General features: G+C 44.3%; 1 protein-coding gene across 1 annotated transcript in view; it reads right to left on the bottom strand.

Moving 5' to 3' along the window:
• The window catches only part of MEP1A (meprin A subunit alpha), a gene marked incomplete at its 5' end in the record, with an annotated part of 32,375 nt that overhangs the window by 9,261 nt on the left and 371 nt on the right, over window positions 1-22,743 (bottom strand). The window contains 6 exons of the mRNA XM_075863555.1: window positions 3,862-4,037; window positions 5,551-5,668; window positions 7,655-7,733; window positions 8,661-8,698; window positions 10,084-10,134; window positions 11,268-11,292. Of these exons, the coding sequence (XP_075719670.1) occupies window positions 3,862-4,037; window positions 5,551-5,668; window positions 7,655-7,733; window positions 8,661-8,698; window positions 10,084-10,134; window positions 11,268-11,292 (487 nt within the window). The remainder of the gene's footprint in view (window positions 1-3,861; window positions 4,038-5,550; window positions 5,669-7,654; window positions 7,734-8,660; window positions 8,699-10,083; window positions 10,135-11,267; window positions 11,293-22,743) is intronic.

Below are 22,743 nucleotides of genomic sequence, written 5' to 3'. Positions count from 1 at the left end.
GATGTGTATTATGATGGTCTGCAGCATCTGAGGTATGTAGTATAAGGTTCTGCAGCAGCTGAGGTGTGTATTATAATATTTTTCAGCAGCTGAAGTGTGTATCATGATGTTATGCAGCAGCTGAGGTGTGTATCATGATGTTATGCCATAGCTCCCAACCATCCCGGATCTGGCGGGACAGTCCCGGTTTCTCACCGTTGTCCCGCCGTCTCGGGCGGTCTGCAAAATGTCCCGCAGGGCGCTGCAGCTGTATCAAAACAGGCGATCGCTGCTGACAGACGCCCTGCATGCCAGACGACTGCAGCAGTGATCAGCATCAGAATAAGGCAGGAGTCTTGCGGCAGTGTTCTGACTGGGATCGATGCCTGCCCGGGAGTGGACCAGTCCAGTCACCTGACTTGTCATCTGACCTCACCGGTCAGGTGACTGGTCAGGTAGCTGGACTGGTCCACTCCCGGGCCGGCATCGACACCAGTGAGAACACCGCCGCAAGACTCCTGCCTTCTTCTGACGGTGAGTAACGTCAAAGCAGAGCAGAGAGTGACAGCAGTAGGCTACCTCTACCGCTCTCCACTCTGGCGGCATTGTGGCACAAAGTATAAGGGGGTTGTGTGGCACTATGTACAAGGGGGGGATGTGTGGCACTATGTACAAGGGGGAATGGTGGTTGTGTGGCACTATGTACAAGGGGGGAGGGGGTTGTGTGGCGCTATGTACAAAAGGGGGCTGTGTGTGGCGCTATGTACAAGGGGGGCTGCATATGGCGCTATATACAGGGGGCTGTGGGTGGAGCTATCTACAGGGAGGCTGTGTGTGGAGCTATCTACAGGGGGCTGTATGTCGAGCTATCTACAGGGGGGGCTGTGTGTGGAGCTATCCACAGGGGGGCTGTGTGTGGCGCTATCTACAGGGGGCTGTGTGTGCAGCTATCTACAGGGGGCTGTGTGTGGAGCTATCTACAGGGGGGCTGTGTGCAGCTATTTACAGGGGGCTGTGTGCAGCTATCTACAGGGGGGCTGTGTGTGGAGCTATCTACAGGGGGCTTTGTGTGGAGCTATCTACAGGGAGCTGTGTGTGGCGCTATCTACAGGGAGCTGTGTGTGGCGCTATCTACAGGGGGCTTTGTGTGGAGCTATCTACAGGGAGCTGTGTGTGGCGCTATCTACAGGGGGCTGTGTGTGGAGCTATCTACAGGGAGCTGTGTGTGGCACTATCTACAGGGGGCTGTGTGTGGCACTATCTACAGGGGGCTGTGTGTGGAGCTATCTACAGGGGGCTGTGTGTGGAGCTATCTACAGGCGGCTGTGGGTGGAGCTATCTACAGGGGGGCTGTGTGTGGAGCTATCTACAGGGGGGCTGTATGTGGCGCTATCTACAGGGGGATGTGTGTGGAGCTATCTACACGGGGGCTGTGTGTGGTGCTATGTACAGGGGGGCTGTGTGTGGCGCTATCTGCAGGCGGGCTGTGTGAAGTATTATCTACAGGGGGGCTGTGTGTGGCGCTATCTACAGAGGGGCTGTGTGGGGAGCTATCTACAGGGGGCTGTGTGTGGAGCTATCTACAGGGGTACTGTGTGTGGAGCTATCTACAGGGGTGCTGTGTGTGGAGCTATCTACAGGGAGCTGTGTGTGGCACTATCTACAGGGGGCTGTGTGTGGCGCTATCTACAGGGTGGCTGTGTGTGGTGCTATCTACAGGGGGCTGTGTGTGGCGCTATCTACAGGGGGCTGTGTGTGGAGCTATCTACAGGGGGCTGTGTGTGGAGCTATCTACAGGGGGCTGTGTGTGGAGCTATCTACAGGGGGCTGTGTGTGGAGCTATCTACAGGGGGGCTGTGTGTGGAGCTATCTACAGGGGTGCTGTGTGTGGAGCTATCTACAGGGGGGCTGTGTGTGGAGCTATCTACAGGGGGGCTGTGTGTGGAGCTATCTACAGGGGGCTGTGTGTGGAGCTATCTACAGGGGGGTCTGTGTGTGGCGCTATGTACAGGGGGCTGTGTGTGGAGCGATGTAAAGGGGGCTGTGTGTGGCGCTATCTACAGGGGGCTGTGTGTGGCGCTATCTACAGGGGGCTGTGTGTGGAGCTATCTACAGGGAGGCTGTGTTTGGAGCTATCTACAGGGGGCTGTGTGTGGAGCTATCTACAGGGGGGCTGTGTCTGGCGCTATGTACAGGGGGCTGTGTGTGGAGCAATCTACAGGGGGGCTGTGTCTGGCGCTATGTACAGGGGGGCTGTGTGTGGAGCTATCTATAGGCGGGCTGTGTGTGAAGCAATCTTCAGGGGGCTGTGTGTGGAGCTATCTACAGGGTGGCTGTGTCTGGAGCTATCTACAGGGGGCTGTATCTGGAGCTATCTACAGGGGGGTCTGTGTGTGGCGCTATGTACAGGGGGCTGTGTGTGGAGCAATCTACAAGGGGGCTCTGGTGGATGATTTTTCCATTGACCGGTAGCAGAGTTACACAACTGGAAAAAAAAATCCCCATCATGTAACTCTGCTACCTGTCAATTGAAAAGTCATCAACCACAGGGTCTCCCTCTTGACTTTCATTGTTCTCAGCCTTTTGGTTTGTCCTGCAGCTGCTGCCGCCGTGATGAGCAACTGTTATACCCAAGATAGGAAAAGTAACATAAAGACGACATAACCGGATCCATAATATTGGTGATATCCATAGTTTTTTTTTGTAAGTCTAGAGATCCGCAGTGAGAATGTGCGCTTGTTATTTAAAGAAGGATCTTGGCTGTGATTTGATGTGTTTATGCGAGATATTGGGCGTGGTTAGGGGCGTGGCTTAAAATAGCCCTCTTTTCCAAATTCAAAAGTTGGGAGGTATGCTTATTCAGCAGCAGGGGGGTATTATGATGTTCTTCAGCAGCTGAGGTGTGTATTATGATGTTCTGCAGCAACTGGGGTGCGTATTATGAGGTTCTGCAGCATCTGAGGTATGTAGTATAAGGTTCTGTAGCAGCTGTGGTGTGTAATATGATGTTCGGCAGCAGTTGAGATGTGTATTATGATGTTCTGCAGCAGTTGAGATGTGTATTATGATGCTATGTAGCAGCTGGGGTGTGTATTATGATGTTCTTCAGCAGCTGAGGTGTGTATTATGATGTTCTGCAGCAGTTGAGATGTGTATTATGATGTTCTGCAGCAGTTGAGATGTGTATTATGATGTTCTTCAGCAGCTGAGGTGTGTATTATGATGTTCTTCAGCAGCTGAGGTGTGTATTTTGAGGTTCTTCAGCAGCTGAGATATGTATTATGAGGTTCTGCAGCAGCTGAGGTGTGTATTATGAGGTTCTGCAGCAGCCGGGGTGCATATTATGAGGTTCTGCAGACGCTAAGGTGTGTATTGATGTTCTGCAGCAGCTGAGCTGTATACTATGAGGTTCTGCAGCATCTGAGATGTGTATTATGAGGTTCTGCAGCAGCTGAGGTGTGTATTAAGATGTTCTGCAGCAGCTAGAACACAGTACTGTGCAATCTGGGCTGCAGTTGCTAAAGTACCTATTTATTGATACTCATCTCTATATAATCATCAAGTTCCAACAAATGTGATGATTACACAACCTTTATGTACAGATGTCAGTGTAACATAATACAATATAAATATTGGAGTATAATATAATGTAATTTGTTATAATACAATGCACTGCAGATGAAGGGCACGGTGATCAGATATTGTGGTCCTCTGTTGTGTTATATAATAGGAGATAGAAGACACAGTTTGTAGCCTGTTGACCAGACGCAGGAATATTAATTTCCAAATGACTGAAACTACTGAAACGATAACAGAATATTTCCTCATATATGAACCCGAGTACCTCTAAACCGGTGATGCTAAATGACATGAACATCTGACCTTCAGTAATTTCATTCCACCAGATTTCCACATAGTCATCTCGGTCACTTCTTGACTGCTCGTGATAGAAACCCAGAGCATGAAGAATCTCGTGTTCTACAATGGCTTTATGGTCACAGCCAGCCCCAATGGAAAGGTTTTGGCCGGTATGGAAGTCTCCAACATAGGACCAGCAGCTTCAAGATAAAAAAAATGTCTATGTATCTATAGATATAGTTAAAGGGGTTGTCCAGTTTAGAAAAACTATTTCTATAAACCCTATTCTGAGTTAATACAGTGGATACAAAGAGCGTCTCTCTCTCTGGAGAACCTCCATTACACAGACAACCCATTGATCTTAATGGACACTGTGTAATGCTTCATTTCCCCTGTGGTGGCACTGCAGAGAAATTGAACACTTCCTGACAGGTTTCCCCACCGATTATAACTGATCGCTGGGAGGCACTTGTGATCAGCTTATTGTCAACGTCCTTTCTTAAAAGTAGGGATTGTCCAAAGTGGAGGACAATTTTAATTGGATAATAATTAGTTGCAGCTGGATTGTTGGGCCAGAAAAAAATGTCAGTATTCTTCTGGGGCTTGCAGAAGTTGTGAAGGCCACCCCTGCGTCTGAGGGCCCATAGGTTCCTCTACCACATCAGAGAAGAGCGCTTCTATAAGGAGGTAGTAAGGAGGTACAATGATGAATGTGATGTACAGTAACTAGTGGTTAGTTGGTGGACGAAAGTCAGGCTGGGTTCACACGACCACATTAACGTCCGTAATGGACGGACGTATTTCGGCCGGAAGTCCCGGACCGAACTCAGTGCAGGGAGCCGGGCTCCTAGCATCATAGTTATGTATGATGCTAGGAGTCCCTGCCTCTCTGCAGGACTACTGTCCCGTACTGTAATCATGTTTTCAGTATGGGACAGTAGTTCCACGGAGAGGCAGGGACTCCTAGCATCGTACATAACTATGATGCTAGGAGCCCGGCTCCCTGCACTGTGTTCTGTCCGGGACTTCCGGCCGAAATACGTCCGTCCATTACGGACGTTAATGTGGTCGTGTGAACCCAGCCTAAGGCTTTTTACACCAGGGCCAAGAAGGGTTAAACTATAATTAGATATGGATTTAAAGAATGGGAGAACCATGAATTTATCTTTAGAGAAATTCTAATTATGAGAGGAGGTAAGCCGAGTATAGAGCTCCATCCCTACCTGTATGACAGAGCTCTACTGAGGACCATGGGTGGACAATTACTCAAGCTGGGGGGGGGGGCTTTCAAATATAATATTAAGCTTTCATGGAGGCTACTGAAGACAGGTGGACCTTCCCTATGTTCTGTATGAGATAAGGATTGTATAGTTCACATAGAAGCCGGCTTCAGACGCAGAATAAATGGACACATTTTTGTGCCCGTATTACGGCTGAGAGTCATGGCTCGACTGTGGGTCTGATGACGCGAACAACATAAGCAAAAGAAATATGCAGCCGTAATGCGGGCACAATAAATGCACCCATATACCGCTCATCTGAAACCACCCATAATCCCAATATGACATCTTTGTCTCTGCCCAATATTTATGGTACATTCTGGTGGCACATTAGTCCACATATTGTATGCAGACCCTCCCGATACTTTGGGTTAAACAGTCTGAGTGGAACAATGACAATAATGCAGACACATCTATCTGGTTATTGACTTACCCTCCAAATTTCTGAAAATGTATAAATGTTGATTCTCCTGCATAAGGTTTAAAATCCACGCAAGATTTGAGACGAAACATTTCAAGGGATTTAAGAATCACTCCCTTAGCATTCAGGTCTAAAACCAGAAAATCAAATCAAACACGTCATGAATATTTCTTAAAAGAGAAACTATTCTAACAAATGAAAATAGAGAGATAGATAGATAGATAGATAGATAGATAGATAGATAGATAGATAGATAGATAGATAGATAGATAGATAGATAGATAGATAGATAGATAGATAGATAGATAGATAGATAGATAGATATGAGATAGATAGATAGATAGATAGATAGATAGATAGATAGATAGATAGATAGATAGATAGATAGATAGATAGATAGATAGATAGATAGATAGATAGATAGATAGATAGATAGATAGATGATAGATAGATATTAGATAGATAGATAGATAGATAGATAGATAGATAGATAGATAGATAGATAGATAGATAGATAGATAGATAGATAGATAGATAGATAGATAGATAGATAGATAGATAGATGATAGATAGATATTAGATAGATAGATAGATAAATAGATAGATAGATAGATAGATAGATAGATAGATAGATAGATAGATAGATAGATAGATAGATAGATAGATAGATAGATAGATAGACATGAGATAGATAGACAGACAGACAGACAGACAGACAGACAGACAGACAGACAGACAGATAGATAGATAGATAGATAGATAGATAGATAGATAGATAGATAGATAGATAGATAGATAGATAGATAGATAGATAGATAGACATGAGATAGATAGACAGACAGACAGACAGACAGACAGATAGATAGATAGATAGATAGATAGATAGATAGATAGATAGATAGATAGATAGATAGATAGATAGATAGATAGATAGATAGAAATGATAGGAAAGGGGAAAGGAGGAAAAGGAGCGTGGAGGGTTAAAAGTCGCCTTCAATTTTAGTATATTGATACCGACTGGAATAAGAGCAGAAAGATTATGTTGTGCAATGTCCCCTTTTGTTATTGCCACGTTGTAAAGTAATAATAAATTCGGACTGCAAATTATGCCGGTAAGCAGTTGGTTTGCTAGTGCGTTTTATATACAACGCTATTGTACAATAGCGTTGTATATAAAACGCACTAGCAAACCAACTGCTTACCGGCATAATTTGCAGTCCGAATTGCACCATAGTATAACCAATTAACCAATTGGAACGAGACCAAAAACGCAATCAGGCAATACGCAGTTGCTCACAGAATCTGAATACAACCTCTTGCGGAGTGCTTATGCAAGGAATTTCACACATACCAATTATCCTTGCAGCACTACCTCTTCTATTTCTCACCAAAGTAGTGAAAGCAACTAATAGATTTTCTACTTTGTTGAATCAGATATAAGTCGCAACTACACATTGTAACAATTTATTATTACTTTACAACGTGGCAATAACAAAAGGGGACATTGCACAACATAATCTTTCTGCTCTTATTCCAGTCGGTATCAATATACTAAAATTGAAGGCGACTTTTAACCCTCCACGCTCCTTTTCCTCCTTTCCCCTTTCCTATAATTTCTACAATTCAATAGGTGGTGTACACCTGAGCATGGAGGGAAAACCTATTTCATTTTAATTTAATAATCAAAAGTGGAGGTCTCCTCTATTAATCGATAGATAGATAGATAGATAGATAGATAGATAGATAGATAGATAGATAGATAGATAGATAGATAGATAGATAGATAGATAGATATGAGATAGATAGATAGATAGATAGATAGATAGATAGATAGATAGATAGATAGATAGATAGATAGATAGATAGATAGATAGATAGATAGATAGATAGATAGATAGATATGAGATAGATAGATAGATAGATAGATAGATAGATAGATAGATAGATAGATAGATAGATAGATAGATAGATAGATAGATAGATAGATAGATATGAGATAGATAGATAGATAGATAGATAGATAGATAGATAGATAGATAGATAGATAGATAGATAGATAGATAGATAGATAGATAGATAGATAGATAGATAGATAGACTTTATATATTGTCATTACCCAAGTTATCAGCCAATATATACGGAATAGGAAACTTCCACCTGTAGATTTCATTTCGTAGAGCATTGTGGGTATCTATCTGTAGACAGAAAACAGTTCAACAATTAAGCAATGACACGTGTTATATTTGCATCCAGTTACAAAAACGTAACATAGTAGCCCATGAATGGAATTTTTATGTGAGTTTTCTTAATTTTTTTTCCCATGCTCCAAAAACACATGATTTATTGGCTTCCTCTAAAATTAGCCCTAGTGTGTGGGGGATACATGAGATTCATGTGTGACCCACATGGACGGAAGATACTCGGTGGTCACCACCCTCGGGTGCCATGCCATCGGTGGTGCCTCCTTCAGAAGGAGGGGCTGATACATCCCGTGCAACCGCACAGGTCACGTACCCCTAAGGACGGCCCTACTTTGGCCCTGGAGACTGACGGGTTCCTCGGTTCTATACGTTGTGGGCACTTTTACAGATTTTGCATTGGGTTCAAGTTACACCTCTATATACAAGTAGCGAGGGATAAATAGGCCATACACTGAATAGGGAAGGACTAATAGCAAAATAAAAATGAGTCCCTCCCCTCTTACATATGTATGACACCGCATACCTCCACCTACCAAAGATACACCATCGGCTGACCACTTTCTCTATAATCGCACCCCATACCAAAAAATCAGTAGGTCTGAGGAGTCTGACACTATATTATTCAGAGACAAGAACAGTGAAGGGAGGGCGAACCATGACCCAAAGCCGCCTTCTCCAAGTGCCACTATTCGATTTCGTCTAATATGTATGAGGCTGTCCCGCCTCTCCACCGACGGAAGATGTCAGCAAAAGAAGGAAAGAAAGAAAATGTGCATGGGGGAGTCCGCAAGAGTAGCTGTCGACTGAAGGTGTATGGGCACCTTAAGACAAGCCTAATCCCCCCTCCCCACAATCTGAAGTCCTGTAATTACCCCAACTACTACCATAAATAATCACATAATTGATATAAATGGCGCTCACCACCGGAAGCATGATGTCTCCCTGAAACAAATCCAGACCTATAAATGAGAAAGAAAACCGGGCAGAAACCATGATCACATTGGTGTTGATAACATGACATATATAAGAGAGCACTGAAGAGTCCGGCAATCCAGGAATTGTCCTGCAGTCTCTGTGCTTTCTGCTGCAGGACACTTCCTGGATTGCCGGACTCTTCAAGGCTCATTTATATAGGGCGCCGAGAGGAATAAAAGCACTTTTTTATGGTTCACGATGGTTAGACTTGGGAATCATTGTTATGTTTGAAAAACCATCATAGTTGGTTTTTTTTCAATTGCACCATCTGTTCACATCTGCGTTGGGGGTCCCATTCTGACGTTCCGTCTGAGGTTTCCGTCAGAGTGGAAAATGGTGATGTTTGTGTCGGCTCAGGGTCCCGTTCTGACGGAAACCTCCCACGGAACGTCAGAACGGGACCCCAACGAAGATGTGAACAGAGCCTAACTTAGCTTTTAACTTTTATAAAAAAAAAAATATTGTGGGGGTACAAAAAAAGCAAATTTGACATTATCTTTTTTCCCTACTAGGGGAATTTTACTAACGATTATAACTTTTACAACATTAGGCATTAGAATGCCTTTGTGCTCGAATACATGGTAACTCCACAAGCACCTCTAAGGCTGTGCTTAATATACGGCCTAACTGATGTCATCCCTAGGGACTTTTCTAAAGATGGCCCCACACATTAGACTAACGTCGGCCATACCCTCCCATTTGGGGACTGGCGGACCATTTAATGTTTATTAGATGTTTGGCCATTGTTCGTTCGGCAGACGTCAGGAAAAGGATCGGGCATGTTACATTTCAAAACGCCCGATCCTTTGTTCTCAGGGGAGAGAAGCCACTCCCTGAGGTGTCTGGTAGAGACTTTTTCCCCTCTCGCCATTGAGAACACATGGGGAGGCCAGAAAGAATAGCTGTCGGCTGAATGAGCGTTCGGCTGGCAGCTATTGTAGGTGTATGGCCGCCTTTAGGCCTTAGACTGCCATAAAAACCCATCGGACCTTCACAATCACTTTACAGGGGCTGGCGATGGGGGTGACAATAGAAGCTACCCTGAAAGTGAGTGTCTCACTTCAGAAGAAGTCTAATACCTTGACTTTGGAACTATCTATACAGAGGCACCCATCAGTAGATAATTTGGGGACTTCTGGACCTCATCAGGGTTTAGAATTATATCAAAATATTCCGTTTTTACTTTGAGTCTAAAAACAAGAAACAAAAACTTGTCGAATAGATAAAGTAAACATACAGCATACAGAAAGGGTTAATTAATGAGTCTATTTTCATTGTTTGAGCGATCAAACCCCTTTGGCACGGCTCAGAGATTTCCGTCAATGGAAATCTGACACGACAGACTGTCTGGCAAACATATATTACTGACCCTTGTTAATGTCGGGGATGTCTATAAATTCTCCAACTTCTCCATTGTCTTCTATTAGAGAAAATAAAAAGTCACAACAATGGTAACGTATGAGAACCTCAGCGGAAATCTATATAAACAGTAGCACAACTTCACAAATATTTTCATCCCCACTGTCATATTTGCGGCGTAACCCCTTGAGGAACGGGCCAATTTTTGTATTTTTCCTCTTTGCATTACGGCAAGCATAACTTTTTATTATTTGCTTGACGTAGTTGTGTAAGGCTTGGTTTTTGCAGGGCAGAGCTGTACTTTATGGGGGGACCATATGCATTAGCGTTTCATTTAGATTCACCTTTATTTTAGCTAAAGTAGAAAAAAACAAACCAATTATGCTGTTTTTTTGTTGTTTTTTTTACCACATACACCAATCATCATAAATTATTCTATAAATTTATTGTACAGGTTGTTACGGTCGTGACGATACCAAATTTGTCTATATTGTTTTATGTTTTGGGACTTATATTGAATAAAATTGATTCATTGTAAAGAAAAATTGCTTTTGTGTTTTTTTTTTAACATTCCTTTTTTTTTGTTCATTTTACTTTTTGTTATTTGATAGGGGGATTTTTAATTTGGATTTTTTAATATAACGAACTGGCATCCGTTAGAGAGAGGTTGCGGCTGTGTATTACAACCCTTGCCCCACTCCTGGACGCATGGGCACACTTGCTGTGCCTGCACGATCAGCTGGGCACCCATGCTGATCCTGTTATGGCAAGTACTAGCCATAATCGTCCTGTGTCCTCAACCAGTTAACATCTTAGCTCTGATGGTACTTTAACAGGGCGGCAACGGTGCAACAGAGACCTGCAATACAGGCGTTTTTGACAAAAAATGTCTCCAATTGTGGTCCAATCAGCAATCGTTGTGATGCAGTTTGCCGTGGTGCGATAATGGTGCGGATGGTGGTGGAGAGACCTTCTTTGTAGCTTCTCTCTGCTCTGGCTAATTGATGGACATGCTGAATGGGGAACCCCCTAATTAATTCAGAATCCCCAATATAGTAATTGAAAATACATTTTCTAAAATAGACCATTCCTTTAAATACAGATTGGTCAGCAGACTAAGGAGGATGTTCAAGAAGACATATACTGTGTGTAAGTGCATGTGAGCAATAGAAATATTCAGAGGATTCCTCTTACCAGAGTCTTGTTGTCGATGGTTAATCTGTAAAAACAAATCATATGATATTCAACAAAACAAAGTTTAACAGGTTAGTAGACACCAAAGAACGCTCCATCTGTGGTGGAACTACACAACCCTAAGACCATTCTTTAATTAGACAATTTTTAGATATCAACATGTGATGGAAACCAAAGTACCAGCAGATCCTACCAGTCTCCAGATCTACAAAGCAGGCTGAGATTTGTAGTTCGCCCATAAATGAAGCGCAACATATGTCTTAAAGGAGCACTCCAGGCAGGACTGATACCCTGTGTTCTACCTGAGGACTTCAGGAGCGGTGCATGACACAGGGATTCCTTTTTTGGTGTTTGTTTTAAAGGGGTTGTCTACCGAAGACAACCCCTTTCTGTATACCTTGTTAGGGACCCTATGAGCTCTGTGATGGCCGCCATGTAATTCTACATTTCCCCTGCAGAGGAAATCAGCTATTTGCCAGGGTTGCCGGGAGCCATCACGGCTCTTTCTTAAAGGGGTTGATGCTGAAGAGACTACGTCTTGAATTTCTGTGTCATGCTCCACCCCCTGAGCCCTGCACTAGGCAGAACACAGTATCAGTTGTGCCTGGAGTGTTCCTTTAAGACATTTTTAATCCATGTTGATTTTAATTTAATGTAATTAATAGTAATATTGGCCTGAGCGCAATCTGGATTTTACTTACTGTGTAGGCATTAGAGTGGACAATGACAGCTACGAGGCAGAGGAGCCCCAGAGACGCCCGGGACATCATGGTGGATGAGAGGAAAATGCTCACTGACACCGTCCCCTCTGCAAAACTTATAAGGGATGTTTGAACTTTGCACAATTTTATCAAGTTCAAGTTAACGGGTTTTGCTATTATCACAGATATTACCACAGCTACAAGTAACATATGAGGTTTCCCTTATCTAGAACTGGTAAACTAGCCATAAACGAAGCGCTAACGCTCAGCTACCCTCTGTACTTACCGCAAAATATTAACTTTTATTCCTGTTATGAGCGTCTGTATTCCTTACTACTCTTCTCATTACTAGGCTGGCTTAGAGAAGCGGTGCGTAGATGGCGATAATGGAAAATAATTAGCAAAATACTTTAAAGGAGCACTCCAGGGAAAACTTTACACCGCAGCAAACAAAAGGTATGAACCAGCACGTCATGAAGAAATCTCAGGTCTTTATTATATAAACATTAAAAATCCAACCAGCACATAAAGGACCAGTGCACTTACGCGTTTCAAACGCCAACTGCGTTCTTAGTTATATCAAAACTTTACACTGTGTTATGTCTATTGTAGGGCCTGAGGGGGCAGAGCATGACATAGGGATTCAAAGAAGACAAAAAACAACGCCCCCTCACATAAAAATAACACAGTATCAGTTTTGCCTGGAGTGTTCCTTTAAATTGTCGTATTTAAAGGGTAACTAAACTTTCAGAAAACTTCTGACATGTCAGAAGTTTTGATCGTTGGGGGTCCGAGCACCGAGACCCCCACCGATTGCTAAAACAAAGAGAGCGCTGAGCCGCTTACTTTGTGATCAGCTTTTTCCGGAAAGCCCAGCAGTTGGTGTACGGGCTCATAGACTTTTTATTGAGCCCGTACACCGTTACCTCGGCTTTCCGGGAAACAGAAACAAAGCGGCTCCGCACTCACCCGAGCGCTTCTGCCGCTTTGTTTTAGCAATTGGTGGGGGCCTCAGTGCTCAGTCCTCCACTGATCAAAACCTCTGACATGTCACTTTGAAAGTTTTCTGGAAGTTCACTTACCCTTTAAAGTGGTTCAATACATTTATATAAATTATATATAAATTCTGACCTTCAGGACTGGAGACAATGCCTGACTACATGCACTCTCAGAAGAATCATCTAAATAAACCGCCACGTATGAATGGGTGCAGTATATTCATTTAGTATTCTTGGTATATCAAAGAAGGTGACAGGAAGACACGATCTTTGCCTTCCCTGTCTTTCACTTTCTATAAATAATTAGTAAAATTGTTCTAGTGGTACGCTAGATTTAATGGCTGCAATCAAATGACACCAAGCTATTGCAGTTGGCGCACATCACGTTGAATACTGTATTGCATTGAGTTCCCGGCAGATATCGCCGGTGGACTGCAGGGTGCCAGCTAGTATTACACAGAACCCATTAAAATCAATGGACGACCATGGTTACCCAGGTCCACCAGAATAGAAGATGCTTTTGACAGCAGCTCTCCGTTATGGCTAATAGAGGGGTTCCAAATTGGGGAACCATCTCTATGACATCCATATGCCCTAATAAGGCATGTAGACAGGGTTGAAAATCACTGTCAGTAAATCTCAATTTCCATTAGTTGCCCCAACATGTATAGTTAAGATGATTTTCACGGAAGCTCTGACCTGTTTAGGGGATATATAAATTGTCAGTCAATGCTTCACTGCCAATATTTGTATCATAAGTATGTCAGCAGCTTATACAAGACAAATGATACAATGTATCAAGAATATGTGTCTGGTTCTTTCGCACTTTGCATTGACACAAAATAAATTAATCTAGTGTGGTAGGTAATAATGCTAAAAAAATAACATATCACGTATATTCATGTCCAGTTTGTACCTTAGTTACTATCTATTTTTATTTGTTTTTATATATGTGTGTAAACTGGACATAGAATATCGGAGCTATAGGTGGGGCCCAATAGCCGCACCTATAGAGATCTGCACAAGGTAGATAGATTCAATCCAAGTCCAGCACATCCAAGTTAGGTGCAAGGAATATTGTTCAAGTGCTAAGAACCTTAATTCCTATCCTACCCACTATTAGCCCTACGCGTTTCTTTGCTATCTATTTCTGCCGCAAATCTTCAGGGGCCACAGCAATCAATCTATTCGATCTTCTAGAAGTCTAAGTCTACAATGCACTAAATGCAACAAATCGTGCTACAACGTGGACATAGTGAGCTAGCCACTGTTGGTGGCCAAACACTCCATCTTATAAGGTGGAGGACACTCCCCCCACATGTGCATATTGAACCAATGGAAAGGGCCCAGCGCGTAATGAGAGTCACACCCACGTAGGTGGGGGCGAATCCAGGTCAGCCAATCATAGTGCAGCATAGTGCCGCCTCCCCTGAGATGACGTGTGGGGCTGTGATTGGAGCGTTCCCAGCAGCAGTGGGCTGAAACACTGTTCCAAACACCCCTCCACATCAGGGGAATGTGACAGGCAATGCTTTCTCTAAGTGTATATGCGCTGTGCCCACTTATGAACATTGGACAGGGGGTAACATAAGGTGTGAGCAGGTATATCATAAAATAAAGGCTATGATGCTCTAGATTTATAATGATAGGCGCAAATAACAAAATCATGTTACAAAAATCCTAGCAGTAACTCAGATCAAGGGGTGGATCAGAGATGAAGATAAACAGACTGGGTGAAGTATAATGTTAAATAAAGCTGGTCTAGGATATGTAGCCATTAATAGCCTCAGGATTTGTTGTTTGTAATCGGTAGATCCCTCTACATTCCTTTTGGCGGAAGATCCAAATTCCCTCCACGCACTGATGATCTCATTACCTCTATTACTTGAAAAGTCATTTCCTCAGTGTTGTTATTAGGTTTCTCTAGCCTGTGTCTCGTTGGACACGTATATGGACAGGGTTGGTCCAGTTGGGATAACCACTTTTAAGATGCCGGTTCGCACAACAGCCACACTTAAAGGGGTTGTTCACTTTGGGCAATCGCTTTTTATTAGAATGATTCCTCAAAAATAAGCTGATCATACATGATTTTATTTATCACAACGCCACTGGTCTCTCTGCCACATCTTATGGATTCTCTTACACGTTTTGGATCATTCTCAGGTCTTGTTGTTAACCCATCTAAATCAACAGCTATGCACATTAATATGACACTGCAGCAAATTGATTTAATAAAACTTAATTTTGGTTTTCAATGGAAGCAGTCCGGCATGACATACCTGGGGATTACACTTACTAGAGACCCAAACAATCTCTATCTCAGTAATTACCCCCAAAAAATTTGCATCCATCAGAAAACTTCTTGAGGAAAGTTCTAGAGACCACATATCGTGGATGGGTAGACTCATAGCGATTAGAATGACAATTTTGCCTGAACTCATGTATATATATATACAGCAACTCTTGAATACACTTGTATGGGTGATCTGAGGTTTGAGAGTATATAAATCTAAAATTATACTACTACCATTTACAACTATCTCAAACTGACGCTTGGAACTGTAATTGTTCTGTTGTTAAATTCGTTTTGTTGAATCTCTTACTACATCCCCTTCTTCCCTTCGGCTCTGCCGTGGTCTCCTGAACTAAAATCCCATATACCTAGGGTTAATAATAAAATTGTCCAACACTCTCTAACCCTCTGATTCGCATGTCGAGAAAAGTTTAAACTCATTTCACACCCGTCCTCATTACAACCACTTTTACTTAAAGAGGCTCTGTCACCAGATTTTGCAACCCCTATCTGCTATTGCAGCAGATAGGCGCTGCAATGTAGATTACAGTAACGTTTTTATTTTTAAAAAACGAGCATTTTTGGCCAAGTTATGACCATTTTTGTAGTTATGCAAATGAGGCTTGCAAAAGTCCAAGTGGGTGTGTTTAAAAGTACAAGTCCAAGTGGGCGTGTATTATGTGCGTACATCGGGGCGTTTTTAATACTTTCACTAGCTGGGCGCTGTGAAGAGAAGTAACATCCTCTTCTCTTCAGAACGCCCAGCTTCTGACAGTGCAGATCTGTGACGTCACTCACAGGTCCTGCATCGTGACGGCCACATCGGCAGCAGAGGCTACAGTTGATTCTGCAGCAGCATCAGCGTTTGCAGGTAAGATCGACTTACCTGCAAACGCTGTTGCTGCTGCAGAATCAACTGTAGCCTCTGCTGCCGATGTGGCCGTCACGATGCAGGACCTGTGAGTGACGTCACAGATCTGCACTGTCACAAGCTGGGCGTTCTGAAGAGAAGAGGATGTTACTTCTCATCAGAACGCCCAGCTAGTGAAAGTATTAAAAACGCCCCGATGTACGCACCTAATACACGCCCACTTGGACTTTTACTTTTAAACACACCCACTTGGACTTTTGCAAGCCTCATTTGCATAACTACAAAAATGGTCATAACTTGGCCAAAAATGCTCGTTTTTTAAAAATAAAAACGTTACTGTAATCTACATTGCAGCGCCGATCTGCTGCAATAGCAGATAGGGGTTGCAAAATCTGGTGACAGAGCCTCTTTAATCCTGATTTTCCGCCCGGATTGCGTCCGGGAGATTTTCAATAGTGGACTATATCAGGACTGAATTCCCTTCCTAAATTATGTAAAGATGCTAGGCCTCTTCCCTTTGAGACCCTTCGACAGTAACTTCAAATCCCACTTAGGGAACATTTCCGTTACCTTCAAATATACCATTTCCTTTCCGGATCAAATTTCATACCGCAAGACTTCACTCTAACATTATTCAAAGTCACCTGTCGCGGCTCACCCAGGGAAAAGGGGCTTATCTCAGCCCTGTACTCGCAAGTTAGAAGCTCGAGAGGCACCATGGCCCATGTCTGGGGGTTCTGCCCAGTGGCACAAGCTCACTGGAAAAGAGTAGAACACCTAATTAACTCTAAATTTCAAATCCAATGATCTTCCTGGTCGGCATTGTTGCATCTGGACATCCCTGATGTGCCCAAGAACAATAGAAAGATAACCTCCCATATCTTATTAGCCGCTAAATGGACCATAGCAATAAACTGGAAATCCCCAATTATTCAATTTTTGCGGACACTTAAAAAAATTAAAGAGATAAAACAGTTTGAAAGAATAATTAGTTTATTGGAAAATAAGCTCCCAAAGTATAACGCTCAATGGGTCAGGCTGGTCCTGATGTGACTTCGTTGGGAAACCTATATTGTGAGGCTGTACATAAACCCATATTGGTATTAGCAAATCCTTTACAGTAGACTGCACTGTGGTTTAAAAAGTTTCCTTTTAAGTTTTATAGTACAATACTATCTTTTGTTAATTGGTGTAATGGCCGCGGTCGCTGACCACAGACCCCGTTCATCCTGCCGACGTCTTCCTCCCCGAGGATGCCAGTACATGCGGCCGTCCTGTCCTGCAGTGACCACTAGGGTGCGCGCACAAGCTCATTCCCAGCCCTAAAGGGCTTAAAGAGGCTCTGTCACCAGATTTTGCAGCCCCTATCTGCTATTGCAGCAGATCGGCGCTGCAATGTAGATTACAGTAACGTTTTTATTTTTAAAAAACGAGCATTTTTGGCCAAGTTATGACCATTTTCGTATTTATGCAAATGAGGCTTGCAAAAGTACAAGTGGGTGTGTTGAAAAGTAAAAGTACAACTGGGCGTGTATTATGTGCGTACATCGGGGCGTGTTTACTACTTTTACTAGCTGGGCGTTGTGTATAGAAGTATCATCCACTTCTCTTCAGAACGCCCAGCTTCTGGCAGTGCAGCACTGTGACGTCACTCACAGGTCCTGCATCGTGTCGGCACCAGAGGCTACACTTGATTCTGCAGCAGCATCAGCATTTGCAGGTAAGTAGCTACATGGACTTACCTGCAAACGCCGATGCTGCTGCAGAATCATCTGTAGCCTCTGGTGCCGACACGATGCAGGACCTGTGAGTGACGTCACAGTGCTGCACTGCCAGAAGCTGGGCGTTGTGAAGAGAAGTGGATGACACTTCTATACACAACGCCCAGCTAGTAAAAGTAGTAAACACGCCCCGATGTACGCACATAATACACGCCCACTTGTACTTTTACTTTTCAACACGCCCAGTTGTACTTTTGCAAGCCTCATTTGCATAAATACAAAAATGGTCATAACTTGGCCAAAAATGCTCGTTTTTTAAAAATAAAAACGTTACTGTAATCTACATTGCAGCGCCTATCTGCTGCAATAGCAGATAGGGGTTGCAAAATCTGGTGACAGAGCCTCTTTAAGAATTGACTTATTAGTCCCAGATCACCCTGGACTATAAGAAGGGCCCTGCCCCTTCACTCCTTGCCTGAGCGTTGTTAGTAATTCCCATGTTAGTCTTTGCAAATGGTCCCTTAGTGTTTACCCTGTTCCCAGTGTTCCTGTGCCCTGCTACTTGTATCCTGTATCCCGTGCTGTGTTATTGTTTCTGAGCCTGTTAGTGATTGGAGTCATGTTCTGCTGCTCCTGTCACCTGCCACGTCTGGCGCAACCTACTGCTCCTGTTGTTGCCCGCCATGTCTGGCGCAACGTGCTGCCATCTGGCACGTCTGGCGCAACCCGCTGCACCCACCTCCATCCATGCTAAACCCTCTGCACTGTCTGGACTATTCAGGTACCCTTGTGCTGGACTTTGTATTTTTGGGTGCTCTGTTTGGCCAGCTGCCTTCCTGCTACGGGACCTAGTCGGTCCACATACCCACAGACCGTGACAATTGGATATGATTACTCAATAGTACATCAAAATAAATGTGCTCATATGGTTATCTTTCACTTCACATTAAGCAGATTATTTTTACTTTTGATATTGTGGCCCTGCAAAGCCAAAGCTGCTCCCGCATGTTGGAGAATGTACTTTTTTCTCATGTCTTTTTCTTACCAAGTAAAGAGTTTGAAAAATAAATAAAAAATAAGCTGATCACAGGGAGTTCTGTTGTTGGGACCCCTGTGGAACAGCTGTAATAAGCAGAGGAACTTTTAGAAAGAGTTAAATTTTTCTGCAGTGCCACCACAGGGGAACTGAAGTATTACATGATGCCCATTCACATCAATAGGTTGTCTATGTAATACATGGATAGGCAGGGTAGGATAGAGCTGCTCTCTTCTCAAGCTTATTAATGGAGGTCTTGACTGAGGAACTTCCTTCTATTAACTCAAGGCAATGTAGTTCAGTGATGACATCATCCAGAGGGGAAATCACTGCACGCAGGGGGCCCAATGACACATACAAGGAATGGCTTTGTCCAGGTAAATAGAAATGTGCCTTAAAGGGAAGGTCCACCTTTGCAACCATTTTTTTTATTGATCCATTGAATCTCAAAAACGAAAAAAAAATGAAGCAACTTTGCAAATCTTAGTTACAACATCTCTTGTTGTTTCTGTACACAGCTCCTTTGCAGATCTTTGTGTCTCCATGGTAACAAAAAACAGTCCAATTCTGATTTTTTTTTTATCACCAACCCAATATTTGTCAGAAACAAATTCTGTAGCTGCGCCGTATTCCTCAATTGCACATTACTCTGTCATTACGTACTGTATTAGTTACAGTATAAGGAAGCTTACCCAAATGTTTTCATTTATATCAGGCCAGCTCCCTGCCCAGCAAGGAAAACTTTAAAGGGGATGCAGGGCTGCAAACCAGTCATACAGACTCCAAATTCCGTTGCGGAAAAATCGCAGTATTTACGCAACGTGTGAACTGACCCTATCAGTGTGTTTGGTGCAACGTTGTAATGTATCTAACTTTTTGAGATACAGCTGCTTTGTATCCTGTATACAGAGCAGCTGTATCGTGCACTGAATCCTGTATTCGTCAGGTCAGCGGGACTTATGGGTTCAGTGACAGCGAGTCCCACTGCTAGGACACCCCCCCCCCCCCCCCAGCGATCATCTGTAATCTGTGCAGCAACCTGACAGCATGTGTTCAATTCCCATGCAGCGCCACCACAGGAGAAATGAAGTATTACACGATTCACAATGGGTAGTCTGTGTAATGAACTAAGATGCGGAGTCCTCCAGAATGAGAGATAGTTTCTCTTAACGCTCGCTGCTCTGGTTATTATATGAGGGTTGTGAATTCCCTAATGCGGTATTTATAAATGGGTTTTCTACACCAGACAACCCGTTAATAAACATGGCAGCTCTTGTCCTGTGGCTAACCCGCCCTCTTACCCTGTATTGTCCCTATCTATACTCCCTACAAGTCAATAGGAACCCGGGAGCTTCATCTCTGCGCCGGTCATATAGTCAGTATATACCATGACGCTCAGTTATTCAGGTACGTTTTTGTTTATGTCCTCAGATAACGGAATAGGTCGCGGAGTGCAGAATGCAGCGCTGGTATGTGTGTGTGATATCATGAGGGGTTAATAATTAAGGTTTATTGTATGTATTTGCACTATGATCCGCAGACACGAGTTCAGCAGGTTATATGGCACCATCAGGGGAAGAACGATGAAGGAGAAAGGACCGGAATAAAGTCTCCTATAAAATGTAGTAGAAGATACATTATAATCGCAACGTATTACATGTCAGGGGAAGAACTGCACTAGTGTGGCTTTATAAGATCTCTCCAATAAACTGCACATGAAAATAATAAAATAACTGTGGTCATATATTCTGTCTGTATGTCAACAGAACAATCAATAATAGCAGTGGAAGCTTCTATGTAACTTATCCACCGACCTAGATGAGATCTGCAGCAACTGCAGGCCGATGATATCACCACTGATGATGTCACCACTGATGATGTCACCACTCATGTACAAATAAAGGGACACTAAACTTTCAAAAAACTTCTGACATGTCATAGTGACATGTCAGAAGTTTTGATCAGTGGGGGTCCGAGCACGGAGACCCACACTGATCGCTCAAACAAAGCGGCAGAAGCGCTCGGGTGAGCTCTGAAGCCGCTTAGTTTCTCATCTGCTTTCCTAAGAAAGCCGAGCAATTGGAGTACGGACTCAATAGAAAGTCTATGAGCCGGTACAGTAATTGCTCGGCATTTCTCACACTTCTGCCGCTTTGTTTTAGCAATCGGTGGGGGTCTCAGTGCTCGGACCCCCACCGATCAAAACTGCTGACACGCCACTATGATATGTCAGACGTTTTTTGAAAGTTTATTTACACTTTAATGGTCACAGATTCCAAGGGATCTCTTAGGGTATGTTCACACGGCAGCGTCCGTAACGGCTGAAATTACGGGGATGTTTTCAGGAGAAAACATCCCCGTAATTTCAGCCGTAACGGCATGTGCAGGCGCTTGAACGCCACGTCCATTACGGACGTAATTGGCGCTGCTTTTCATTGGAGTCAATGAATAACGGCTCCAATTACGCCCCAAGAAGTGACAGGTCACTTCTTTGACGCGGGCGTCTATTTACGCGCCGTCTTTTGACAGCGGCGCGTAAATATACACCTCGTGTGAACAGACAAACGTCAGCCCATTGCTTTCAATGGGCAGATGTTTGTCAACGCATTGAAGCCGTAATTTCGGACGTAATTCGGGGGTTAATATGCCCGATTTACGTCCGTAATTAGTGTGTGTGAACATACCCTTTTAGAGTATGACCTGGGTCAACCACAAAATAGCTGTCCCAACCGCACATGTGAAAATGGAAAGTAACATCTGGAATATTAGAACAATTACCTATAGGCACCTGAGGATCCAGAATAAGGACGCCCCGACACTTGGGGTACAGGACAAGGACGCCCCGACACTTGGGGTACAGGACAAGGACGCCCCGACACTTGGGGTACAGGACAAGGACACCCCGACACTTGGGGTACAGGACAAGGACACCCCGACACTTGGGGTACAGGACAAGGACACCCCGACACTTGGGGTACAGGACAAGGACACCCCGACACTTGGGGTACAGGACAAGGACACCCCGACACTTGGGGTACAGGACAAGGACACCCCGACACTTGGGGTACAGGACAAGGACACCCCGACACTTGGGGTACAGGACAAGGACACCCCGACACTTGGGGTACAGGACAAGGACACCCCGACACTTGGGGGTACAGGACAAGGACACCCCGACACTTGGGGGTACAGGACAAGGACACCCCGACACTTGGGGGTACAGGACAAGGACACCCCGACACTTGGGGGTACAGGACAAGGACACCCCGACACTTGGGGGTACAGGACAAGGACACCCCGACACTTGGGGGTACAGGACAAGGACACCCCGACACTTGGGGGTACAGGACAAGGACACCCCGACACTTGGGGGTACAGGACAAGGACACCCCGACACTTGGGGGTACAGGACAAGGACACCCCGACACTTGGGGGTACAGGACAAGGACACCCCGACACTTGGGGGTACAGGACAAGGACACCCCGACACTTGGGGGTACAGGACAAGGACACCCCGACACTTGGGGGTACAGGACAAGGACACCCCGACACTTGGGGGTACAGGACAAGGACACCCCGACACTTGGGGGTACAGGACAAGGACACCCCGACACTTGGGGGTACAGGACAAGGACACCCCGACACTTGGGGGTACAGGACAAGGACACCCCGACACTTGGGGGTACAGGACAAGGACACCCCGACACTTGGGGTACAGGACAAGGACACCCCGACACTTGGGGTACAGGACAAGGACACCCCGACACTTGGGGTACAGGACAAGGACACCCCGACACTTGGGGTACAGGACAAGGACACCCCGACACTTGGGGTACAGGACAAGGACACACTGACA

The sequence above is a fragment of the Rhinoderma darwinii genome, chromosome 4, assembly GCF_050947455.1.
Source record: "Rhinoderma darwinii isolate aRhiDar2 chromosome 4, aRhiDar2.hap1, whole genome shotgun sequence".
NCBI classification, from domain to species: domain Eukaryota; kingdom Metazoa; phylum Chordata; class Amphibia; order Anura; family Rhinodermatidae; genus Rhinoderma; species Rhinoderma darwinii.
Note: the sequence above shows the minus strand (reverse complement) of the source record. Positions and strands in the feature narration are given on the sequence as shown.